The sequence below is a fragment of the Nannobrachium achirus genome, assembly GCF_963921795.1.
Source record: "Nannobrachium achirus genome assembly, chromosome: 3".
In the NCBI taxonomy this organism is placed as follows: domain Eukaryota; kingdom Metazoa; phylum Chordata; class Actinopteri; order Myctophiformes; family Myctophidae; genus Nannobrachium; species Nannobrachium achirus.
The window spans coordinates 42,251,830-42,263,860 of NC_137812.1; the positions used below are offsets into that span (position 1 = coordinate 42,251,830).

Below are 12,031 nucleotides of genomic sequence, written 5' to 3' on the forward strand. Positions count from 1 at the left end.
ACATTGGTTGATTGATTGATTGAAGACTTTATTAGAAGTTTGCATAGGAAAAGGTACAGTTTCATGACGGTACAGTTCACTGGTACAAGGTCTACTAAAAGGAGATCCATGAAAAGACTTGTTTCCACAGGAAACCATTTAAGTATCTCATATAACATTGAATGACAGACGAATAGAACACAGTACTATGCAGTAGATATATAAAGAAAAGAAAAATGAGAGAACAAAGAAAAAAGAGTCAGTAAAAAAACAGTAAGTAAGTAGCCTACGTATATACAAAGAAGGGGCAGGGGAGGGTAGGGCTGGGCTAGCTAGTTTTTTTTACCAGTTGCGGACGGCTGCTGCCTGTAAGTGGTTTTTCAGGGCAAAATATAGTGATCCACACTCCTTTATGGCCTTCGGTAAGGCTTTCCACAGTTTGGTGGTATAGCAGAAAAAAGAGAAAAAAACATAAAATGAATACACATAAATTAAATAATAATTAACAACAACAACAACAACAATATAATGATATGCTAGTATAATAATAAATTAATGTCTATGTTGTGTTGTTATATTAGTTATTACACCAAGAAAGGGTGGGGCTTCGTCTCCTAACCGGATATTGTTGCTGCTGACGTAAACAACTAGGAAGTTCCAACACAGTCGAAGATGATGAGATTTGCTGGGCAGGTCTTCCTATTTACAGAGGTTTTGTTTTTGAATTCAACACAAAAAGAAACGGATTACAAGTGGTTTGGTGAAGTGTCTTCTTCGTACGGACTATAACGACTCTAAAGAATCACGGGCACTTAAAGTTCTAACTGCGTTTCTGCTGGCTAGCTAACAAGCCAGCCTATGAAGCCAGCTAACGCTGTTATGATTCTTTATGCTAACAGCTACAGACAATGCAGCCAGTGTATTGGTAGGTAGGTCGTATGATCCCATAGTCAATTAAAATAACATTGGTTATTTATATACGGGCTTGAAAGGAGGGTTTCGTTTACATCTGGCGTGGACGTTAACTACAGTTCGCTAGCAAGCTAAATATTGCTTCAAACAAACTGTAGGACGGCGTCGCTGGCTAGCTCAAAGCTCTGTAACATTAGAGTCCAATGCGTGGGGTGATGGGGGCTCAGGGTGGGGTGGTGGGGGCCCAGGGGAGCCCTGTCAAGAGCTACGATTATCTCCTCAAGTTCTTGTTGGTAGGAGACAGTGATGTTGGGAAGGGAGAGATTCTGGACAGTTTGCAAGACGGATCAGTAGAGTCTCCCTACGCATATAGCAGTGGTGAGTTGACTGTCAACACTAGGTTTACAATACTTTTTTTTTTAACAGTACTAGCTTTGTATTTTATAAGTCGATTGTCGGTATCACAGATGATCATGATTGTGTGTGTGTGTGTGTGTGTGTGTGTGTGTGTGTGTGTGTGTGTGTGTGTGTGTGTGTGTGTGTGTTCTTAGGGATTGACTACAAGAGCACTACAATCCTATTGGATGGAAGAAGAGTGAAGTTAGAGTTGTGGTACGTACAGGCTGTGTTTACTTCCAAGTCGGCCAGACCCAAAATTGCTTTATGAAACAAAATGCTTGATGCCAGAGACATGAATTTGAAGTGTTAACCTGGTGATTTCTGATCTATGTCTCTTTAACAGGGATACCTCTGGGCAAGGCAGATTTTGTACCATCTTTAGGTCTTACTCTCGTGGGGCACAGGTGAGGAGGACATGTTAAATGTTACCTGTGATCTAGCCTTCTTCTCTTGTTGGGAATGTTTTAATTGTCCATTTATCCTGTCGTTTGTTGACTAGGGTCCATGCAATTTAATCTGATCTTGTGTTTTGTTACACTCTGCATAAGAATGACTGATGATGAATGCCTAAATTATAATTGTTTAATATTTCATTTCATGTTTGACTTTCTCACAAAAGGGCATCCTGCTTGTCTATGACATCACTAATAACTGGTCATTTGACGGCATTGACCGCTGGATCCGTGAGATTGATGAGGTAAATTGGATGTTTTTGTATTGCCTCTCTTGATATACCAAAACATTATTTATATGAATTTATTGATTGATTTTGACAAAGGTACAAAAGATGAACCATAGAGTTGTCAAAAGTGCCCTTACATCTACCCCCACCGCCCCCATGAGTGGGGCTTGTGTTAAGTTTACACCAGAAAACAAAGCTGCAACCAATCAGAAGTTCCCTGTTGTGTGAACTAGGCATACTCACAAAGGTTGTTTCAGATGTTTTGTACACACCTATTTAGTGGCCAAAATGCTTGGAGGAAAACTATCATTGGTTTGAATTCAGCCTAACCCGGTTTTCCACTCTACAAAATAGCCATGCCTTATATTATAGCATTACTGCACTGGGAAAGAGGCTTGTCTGTCCTCCTCAGCAAGTTTGCATGATATATTCATACTTGTGCATGAGAGACATAACCATAGAAACATCATTAATGATCATGTTTTAATTGTGAGATTTGGTTTATTAGGTAAGGTTGCTTCGCCAGCTGTGATAGAATCAAACAAAAACAAAAGTCCTGTTCTGTTTCCATCAGCATGCTCCAGGCGTGCCGAGGATCCTAGTGGGGAACCGGCTTCATCTGGCCTTCAAACGACAGGTGCCAACGGAGCAAGCAAGGGCTTATGCTGAGAAGAATAGCATGACCTTCTTTGAGGTCAGTCCGTTGTGCAACTTCAACGTCATCGAGTCCTTCACAGAACTGTCACGTATCGTGTTGATGAGGCATGGCATGGAGAAATTCTGGAAGCCCAACAGAGGTAAGGAGACAAAAGGCCTGTATGTTTCAAACGGCTTGTATTAGTGTACTGTATGTGTTTTCCTTAGGTATCTTTTATAATAGGACATGGTTGATATAAATTAAAACTGTTCAAAAAGATCCAACCAGCTGTTTTACCACTTAAGCCCTATTCAAAAAAATAGCCAATCTAGAACAACATTGCATAATGCGTAATTGTGTAGATATGCTATTTTGGAAACGTGTTGCCTGTAATGACATTCCCAAGGTTAAAGTGGTTCACACTTCGAGTGCTGTTTTATTGACTTGCCATCTTATAAGAATAAACTAGAAAGATGCAATTGGAAATTGCGAGTGTGGTTGCTGACGGTTGCTGACTATATCCTACAGTAAGGTAACTGTCATGTGAAGCTCGACCAATTGATTCCCTCTCCCATTGATTCCCTACTGATTCCCACTTCCATTGATTCCCTATTGATTCCCTATCCCTGCCATTTCCAATGGCAGCGGAAAAGTTACCCTAGAAGTCTATAAAGTTTCCCTAGGACTATAATTACCACACTAATAAAATAAAATGTCTATTTGTGGTTCTATAGTGTTCAGCCTGCAGGACCTTTGTTGCCGTTCGATTGTTTCCTGCACACCAGTCCACCTCATTGACAAGTTGCCCCTCCCTGTGGCCATCAAGTCCCACCTCAAGTCTTTCTCCATGGCGAATGGCATGAATGCTGTGATGATGCACGGACGCTCCTATTCAGTGGCCAACAGCACAGCCTCAGGGTCTGCTGGCAGCGGTGGCAACAGCAAAGGCAACAGTCTGAAACGCTCAAAGTCCTTCAGGCCACCACAAAGCCCCCCCAAAAACTCCACATCTTCTTCCAAGGGGAACTGTAAGATATCATAGCGATGGTGGGCTGCAAGCATGGGGACAGTATGAGCTTCACTGGTGCTCCTCAGGTTCACCAGGCCAGGAAATAGCATCGATCCTCAGAAGGGGATAGAATTCTGCTACAGCTTACCATTGGGAATTGACTTGGGTGGTTGGAGTTCTGTTCCATTTGAAGTTGACTTGCGCCATCTTGTGGATCTTGTTTGCCTCTCCCTGGAACATTCAAGCAAGAAGTGACCGGGACTGGTTACAAATGCACGCCATGTTAAGTCGGAGACCGTTACTGTCGCTACTTGCTACACTACAAAACAAAACCGTGGAGGAACAATGGTGAACATTTGTGAAAAGGATTGTTTTTAGTATTTAAAATAGGACTTGCAATTGTAACTTGTGACAGCTTGTTTTCTGTTCTATCTGTGCTTGTTTAATCTAGACTGTTTTGCGAAACTGTATTTGGTATTGTATTTGTCACTTAACAATTCTTTCGTTTTTGGTGGTTGGAATCTCTTGCAACCTCAATGGTGCCTAACCATTTAAATAAAGATGTATTTTATTTCCCTTTTGAATAGTTTAAAATTGACCAGCCAGGATGTCTTAATTTGCTGATTCTCCAAAAAAATTAGTTATTCTTCCATTTCCAGCAGTTATAAGGCAGTCTATCGGATCTATTTACTTTACCAGACACTAAACTGTCTGTTTCCATCATGATATCATTACTTTAACTGTTGTATTTTTGTGTGACATCAGTGTAATCACTGTTTCTATGTCTCTTACCAGCTAATGGCTAAATTAACCTTCGTCATGACTCTATTGCTTGCCGGAATTAACTGATTTTCATCTGTTGAAAATGAAGTATTTTGGTGAACAATACGATTGTGTAACAAAAGTATAAATTAGGCTAAAACTAAGATATTCAGAGAGCACTAACTGCTGAAAAGAAAACTATTTGCAAATTCAAGTCTGTTTGCTCAGACTTGAATGCCGTGGCCTTTTGTCCTCTGAAATGTTTGCATATAGTGCTTACTACACTGCTGCTACTGCAATGGTGCTGTGGTTAATAAAGGAATTACTTAGTTTAGCATAATCTAGGTCTCCCTTGGCTCTATAGTTCATAACAAACCGATAGAGAGGCCACCTTTCAGACTGGTTAAGCGGGTTGAACGAGGTGTGAAACAAATTTATTTTTCTTTATATTATCAGATGTGGGAAGTATTTTAATAATGCTCTTTATATGAGGGTCTTTGTCTAGTGAGCCATTGTTTGGATTATTTTTCTAATATGTAGGCTACTTATATACCCTAGTTGGAGTGAAGTTCAACTGAGGCAGCAGTACTCAGTTTTTATTCAACTTTAAATTCTTCCCGCCTCTGAAATGTATAATGGCTGCATTTATACTTTTAACATTCCTAATCATGTAACCAGTACCTGACATACAAATAGGTGCATGTTTCCTATTAATGTGTCTGTTTATGTGGTGTTACAGAAAAAAACAATAGACCAACAAACGTAAAGCACTATGTATGTTTGACATTAAGAACTGCCAATCTAAAGATACAGAATAAGAGATTGATTGTAATTGAACGCTTGTGTAACTCCTGAGTTATGTTTGACATTAAGAACTGCCAATCTAAAGATACAGAATTTGAGATTGATTGTAATTGAACGCTTGTGTAACTCCTGAGTTGATGGTTAAAAAGCACAATGGCATTGCATTTTCATTAAATTGTTTTACAAAAGCTGCACGTTTTGGTTATTAACACCCTACCCAATAATCTCCATCAAGTTCAGTGATTACATTGTGGGAACTCTTGGTTGTCTTTGTCCAGTCCATGGTATTAGGCCGGTATGATGCTCAAGTGCAATAAAACTGTGGGGGTGCTGCATTTATTAGATGCTGGGCAGTCGCGAATAACTGGGACATCGCTGCAGAGCTTGAATACCGTGCGGTCAAAAGTCATCCAAAGGTTGAAGGGTTACTTTCAATGAAAAGAAGAGGGGAGTTGCTTCTCATAGCCTCGGAGCCATGCTGGGACAAAGATGAGTCGCACACTATTGAAAATGTGGAGCTTTACGTCTTCCCACCTGACCGCGGCATCTGTGGGCTTTGTGTGAATGAGGGATGGTGGTAAATTGACAGACGTCTAGACAAGAACGTATAAACAACGTTTTTCTATTATTCTCACACATGATGTGCCACACCTCATGATTAGTCACCTATCATACTAAGATTGCATTTCTTTCTTACATCTTGTAGGTTGCTTATATAGCCTGGTCAATCTAGCCTAAAACGGCTACATGAATCAATATAGGCCTTATTGTGGGGAAAAAAATACTTGGGCGCAGAGAACTGCAGTTGAGCTGTCATAAATGGAATAATAATCACGCAGATCCCTGAAGGGGTTCAAATGATTGCCTTACTTAGCCTATGGATGGCACCGCCATTATAAATTCTGTCTGGACACATAAAGATTGGATTTCTCACCGGAATGCTTGGTTCCGTGCGCACTAGTGTTGGGACAGCTTGCCAAAATGGCCCCACGATTACTTTGATGTTTTTACAATGTTTGTCCAGTTGCTTAAGCGCATGGTGTTCCTTCATAAAAGTTTCAGACACTGGACGACCATGGGGGCGGTCAGAGGGGCTGCCCTTTCCACCTCCATTCACACCCTGAAAGACTGATGTTGTGTCTTTCTTTCTCATTGTGCTGTTCCGTTCGCCCGTCTTGCTCTTCTGGAAAATGGACTTAAAATAAGATAGTAGCTAGGCTATTCATTATTGTTCTGTAGGCTACTTTTTTTTTATAACAAATGTAATCATTTTTCTTTAAATGCAAGATTGGAATGTTTTTTCTTCTGTCAATATCCACCACATGGACATTTATTTTGGTCGGTGGACGTTTGTTCATTAATTTTCTTCTCTGCACGAAAACAAGTCGGTGCCTGTCTCCGACATTGCGCAAAACGGATGATCTGAGTGACCAGTGCAAATCTTTCCGAACTTGAAGACCTGTTATGAGTTATGGAATTAGTTGGGGATTGATTTAGCCTACGCAAAAGAGCAACAATGCATTTAAATACTCAAGAACACCGAAAGGATGGACGTAAACGTGATAAACGCTGGCAAAAGGCACCTGGTTTAAATAAACTGTATTTAGGAAGAGTTTATTCATTCTTAGTTTTGATCTGTGCATTCCCCAAGCTTTCATTGTGTGCAAGTGTGGCCGGATCCAAAGTTGAACATCCAGGACTTTGTCCCAACAAACTGAACAATAATCTATGGGTTGATGCACAGAGCACCTGTGAGAGGGAGTGCAACGTTGATGAGGTGAATGTAAACATCTTAATAATCCCAAGTAGTTTAAGAAAATCATGATTAAATCAATACAATTGCATTTTTTCTTTGACCTTTATAATTGTATTTATTTTTTCAAAATATATATTTATTTTAATGTATGTTTTGATATAAGTAGTCTACCCCATATTTGCTTCAGTAAATCCTGTTGTCCTCATTCTGTACAGGATTGTGCTGACTTTGAGAAGTGTTGCACCAATGTGTGCGGCCTGAACAGCTGTGTAGCTGCACGGTTTTCGGATGGATCGCCTGCCCAGCCAGATGGACAAAGTGGAGGGGAGGGAAACGGAGACCCTGGGTCCGCAGCTACCTGTCAAGGCTTTATCTGCAGCCAACAAGGAGCAACCTGTGACATCTGGGAGGGGCAGCCCATCTGCAAGTGCCAGGACCGCTGCGAGAAAGAACCAAACTTTACGTGTGCCTCTGATGGCCTCACCTACTTTAACCGCTGCTACATGGACGGGGAGGCCTGTGTTCGCGGGGTGACCCTGACTGTGGTCACATGCCGCTTTTACCTTGCTGGGCCGAATACCAGTCCACTGCCCCAGGACACCACAGCCCACCCCACACCCACCTCCTCCCTGGAGAATCCCATGCCTCCTACACTGTTCTCTAATCCTAGCCACCAGTCCATCTATGTGGGGGGCACTGTCAGCTTCCACTGCGATGTGGTCGGAGTCCCCAGACCAGATGTGACCTGGGAGAAGCAGAGCGAACGACGTGAGCGGCTCGTCATGAGGCCCGACCAGATGTATGGTAATGTGGTTATCACAAATATTGGACAGCTTGTGATTTACAATGCGCAGGTGTGGGATACAGGTATCTACTCATGCATTGCACGGAATGCTGCGGGGGCTCTCCACGCTGATTACCCACTGTCTGTCATCCGCCGGGGGGAGGATGACTTCTCTGATGATCCCGAGATGCCCATGGGGCGGCCATTCTCACCAGCTGACTGCTTGGCCGAGATAGACCAGAGAGAGTGCAGCCGAGAACGGCACGTGGATTGGTACTATGACAGCAAACAGGGCAACTGTGCACCATTCAGCAACAGTGGATGTGAGGATAGCCGCAACCGCTTTGGGACATATGAGGAGTGCCGGTCATCCTGCCAACGTGAGGGACTGGGGATCTGCTCCTTGCCTGCTGTCCAGGGACCCTGCAAGACCTGGGAGGCCCGGTGGGCCTGGAATTCCATCATGAAACAGTGCCAGGCCTTTGCCTACGGCGGTTGTCATGGTAACCAAAACAGCTTCCGCACTAAAAAGGAGTGTGAGGCAAACTGCCCACAGCCAAAGAACAAGCCCTGCAAGACCTGCAGGGTCAGAGGGAAGATGGTGCCCAGTCTGTGCCGGAGTGACTTCGCCATTGTAGGGCGAGTGACAGAGCTAATCGAGGACCTGGACTCTGGAATTGCCCGCTTCAGCCTTGAGGACGTCCTCAGGGATGAAAAGATGGGCCTGAATTTCTTTAACACTAAACACCTAGAGGTTACCCTTGCCAAGATAGACTGGAGCTGTCCCTGTCCAAACATTACCATGGAAGAGGGCCCCTTGCTAGTAATGGGTGAAGTGCAGGATGGCATGGCTGTTGTGCAACCAGACAGCTATGTCAGACCCATTACTGACCGCAGACTCAAGAAAATCCGTGAGGTGCTGGACAAAAAGACATGTGAGATGTTGCAGCGCTTTCAGGATTAAAGCTATTTGCTCAAACAAGCATATCATGTCAGGTGTCACTGTCAGGTGAAAACCTTTTATGTATCCAAATCTGTTCCTTTTTATTATATATATTTTTATTCAAATAGTGAAAATGTTGCTTATGTTGACACTCTTGTATGATTAAGTAGGATATTATTTAGAAAACATTCTGCCAACAGTAACAATATAATAATGGTTACCTGATGTTCAAATTAATGTTAATAGGTATTGTTGATAATGTTATACTCGCTTACAACAGCACATACTACAGAAGCCATTTTTCACAGAACATATCAGATTAATCAATGCTATACCACCTTCAAAACCATTTTTTGACTGTTAGAAATGTTAAGTTATGGAAAAGTAGCAAGTTTATCAACTTCATAAATGCCTCAGCATTTGAAGTGAATAGACATTTCTAGTGATGTATTCCTTTTCTAGAACATATCAAATGTGATGTTTTTGAACATCATGCATTTTATTAAATCCCCGGATGATGCATGATCCCTTTTTGCTGCATTATACTGTATACCCGATGATTTTGGATGGTCTGCAAACTGGGGGTGGAAAAAAAGACCATAGTATTTTTACAAGTTTTTTTTTCCTGTTTATTTTTGTTTTTTTACTTGTGGAATAGCCAAAACCAAACAAATATTCTTGTGAACCAGTACATGAGATGTAACAAATAAAAATATGTAATCTCTTTACTCACAAACTACAGTAGAGTGAGTAATATACTGCACTTCAAATTACACAAATTATACATTTGGGGCTCATAAGATTTCTTCAAATGGCATTCAACAATGAGAATATAAGGAAATATATATGTATTCCTTCAAGGTCTGTTAGGTAAAGTTCATTGTGCATTTTAGACTAATGGTGATGAGAGCTGAAACAAAACGATTCTCTTGTTGGCATCCAGGAAAGAGACTTACAGTATTACTGTATGGTGTCCTTTACACTAAACTCTCCTTCCGGAACAGAAGACACTTGTTGTTAGCCGGCATGTCCACCTTCAAAGAAAAACGAGCATCACATTCACAACTCAGAATGTAGAGCATAGAATATACACAGTACAATATTGTAATTAAAGCAAATAAATACTCATAATTTAAAAGTATTATAGATAGATAAAGTAATCAAACTTATTGAACCTGGAGTACCTATTTTGAACCTGGGCTACCTATTTTGGGCATGTATTTATTAGTCAACAATTTATTTCGCAAAAACGTAATGTGTATAAGGCTTAAGTAGGTAACTACGTAGTGAATTGGTTAATAGGGCTATAGCTACTGACCACTTTCTCCAGAAACAAGCCATTCTTCTGTGCCACTGCACTGAGAAGTGAAAGGTCCTTAAGGCCCCACTCTGGGTTCCTGTAAGATAAGGAATAGTTAACATACAGAGTGAGGGTACACACACATCAGACATCACCTCTACGATCTTCTATCGTGGGGTTGATGGAATGATGCAAGATTATGTTTCTCTGTATATAGTGTGACCCTTGTAGGTACAGTTCCTATACCACAAAAGGAGCATATAGCACCATGCATATTATTCCATTTAGCCACAGCTCTATTAGAGAAGCAGCAGAAACAAACAACTACCTTAACACTAGCATATAATATTCAACACACAGCAGTGACAGCACAAACTATAGACTACTGTACCTCTGCCTTAGACTGTAATCAAAGTCAACGTTGCTTTGTGGGGTGATCTGTCCATTCACGGCATAGGGCTGCAGATAGAAACAAAACACTGCATTCACCTTCATTTTCAACCATAAATATAGTTAATATTACATCTTTAGGATTTAAGTATATGCTCACTTATGACACAATGTGTGATTATTAGGTCACCGATTACGTTTACACTATTACACTTTTGCTACACTGAATTGACTCTTGGCTGTAAGTCCTTAAAATGTGTGTTGCTCGGCATAGACATTCCGTAGACGTAGCCATATCCTCCTATCAGGCTAGCGGCCTCCTCCTGACCAGCCGCTTCGACAACATGAAGTTGATGTTGGATTTCAGGTAAACGCTGACATATTGTTTGCTTTCTCCCTTTACCTTTAAGCAAATAACGACACAATGTGTGATTTTTCAACTCACTCCATATGTCAACAGGATTCCTTGTGGTTTCAAGACAGTTCCTGCTCCTTTGAATAATCCCTAAAAGAAAGAAAGACTTAGGTTAGTTGGATATGATCTCAAAACAGTTGTAACACAGTTGTGTGTGTGTGTGTGTGTGTGTGTGTGTGTGTGTGTGTGTGTGTGTGTGTGTGTGTGTGTGTGTGTGTGTGTGTGTGACTAGGAATACTCATAATTATAATAATAATTTCAAGAAACACAAGGACCAAAGCAGTGAATTATTATTATATATTTAGATTTTCTTTTTTTGCAGCCCTACCTCTGTACAAGCGATTGGAGAAATATGAATCATGTTTATGTTGAGTACCAGATCCAGACTCTCTGGCTGGATCCCTCCCCACTTCTCACAGGGTAGAGAGGCATCTAGATGGATGCCGGGCTTTACATTGTCCATTTGACGGTGTGCCCTGTATGCTTCTATACTAAGAATGGGAACAAAAGAGATGGTTTTCAATGCTTCCAGCAAAGCACTGTGCTATGATTTTACAAAGACATTATGAAGAATGTTCTTTTGACACCACAATGACCCCTATACATAATAACAATAATAGCAAGAGGTAAATAGAAGGCCTTATTTGGATTCACATACCATTTTTCAACTTTTTGGTTTCTTACTTTTTATAGACTAGGGAAATAAACTTGCCTGGTTAGACACTGGGGGTCATACTCAGACGGCTGCCACGTTATATTCCTCAAAGACTGAGCAAAGTGTGCGACATGTTGACCAGTGCCCGATGAGATCTCCAGAGCCCGCAGGCGTTTCTCTGTGTCCACGCATTCACGGAGAACCGCTAGAATGGGCTCCTTGTTTCTCTCAGCAGCGGCAGCGTTCATCATCTTTGCACAACACGGGTAATATATCTGCCGTGCAATACGATATAGTTTATGGATCAACTCCAGCGGGACCGATTACAGTATCTCGCTATGACTGCGGCATGAGAGAAATGTTCTGTGAAGAAAGAAAGCCTGCTACAGAGGAATATCATAGATTCATAGAGAATATCATGAGAGTGGTGATCGTTCACTTCCGCGTTGTCATTGTGTCACATGACCCACTACATGCGACGTAAGACCTTTGTTTGTACCTTGGCTTGGACCAGTGGAGTTGACTCAATATTACGTTATAACTAAGTTATAACACTGAAAATAATGTGTGTGGACACCAAAACCTTGTGGGCACATCGCAAGGA

General features: G+C 41.4%; 3 protein-coding genes across 3 annotated transcripts; 2 read left to right on the top strand and 1 right to left on the bottom strand.

Annotated features, from left to right (window-relative positions):
* Positions 1-1,106: 1,106 nt before the first annotated feature.
* Positions 1,107-5,212, top strand: LOC308282258 (ras-related protein Rab-40C-like; the record flags this gene model as incomplete). Its single annotated transcript, XM_080722604.1, has 6 exons — positions 1,107-1,269; positions 1,443-1,503; positions 1,634-1,694; positions 1,910-1,987; positions 2,547-2,769; positions 3,344-5,212. 6 exons carry the CDS (start codon positions 1,107-1,109, stop codon positions 3,649-3,651), a joined length of 894 nt encoding a protein of 297 aa, XP_080578730.1. The 3' UTR covers positions 3,652-5,212.
* wfikkn1 (WAP, follistatin/kazal, immunoglobulin, kunitz and netrin domain containing 1) lies at positions 3,654-8,688 on the top strand (the record flags this gene model as incomplete). Its single annotated transcript, XM_080722605.1, has 3 exons — positions 3,654-3,678; positions 6,813-6,961; positions 7,156-8,688. 3 exons carry the CDS (start codon positions 3,654-3,656, stop codon positions 8,686-8,688), a joined length of 1,707 nt encoding a protein of 568 aa, XP_080578731.1.
* Positions 8,689-9,306: 618 nt separating this feature from the next.
* mettl26 (methyltransferase like 26) lies at positions 9,307-11,860 on the bottom strand. Its single transcript, XM_080721421.1, has 6 exons — positions 11,485-11,860; positions 11,101-11,263; positions 10,803-10,862; positions 10,359-10,426; positions 9,986-10,064; positions 9,307-9,701 (listed from the first exon to the last, which is right to left on the bottom strand). The coding sequence occupies exons 1-6, from the start codon at positions 11,676-11,678 to the stop codon at positions 9,645-9,647; spliced, it is 621 nt and encodes a 206-aa protein (XP_080577547.1). The 5' UTR covers positions 11,679-11,860; the 3' UTR covers positions 9,307-9,644.
* Positions 11,861-12,031: the final 171 nt, after the last annotated feature.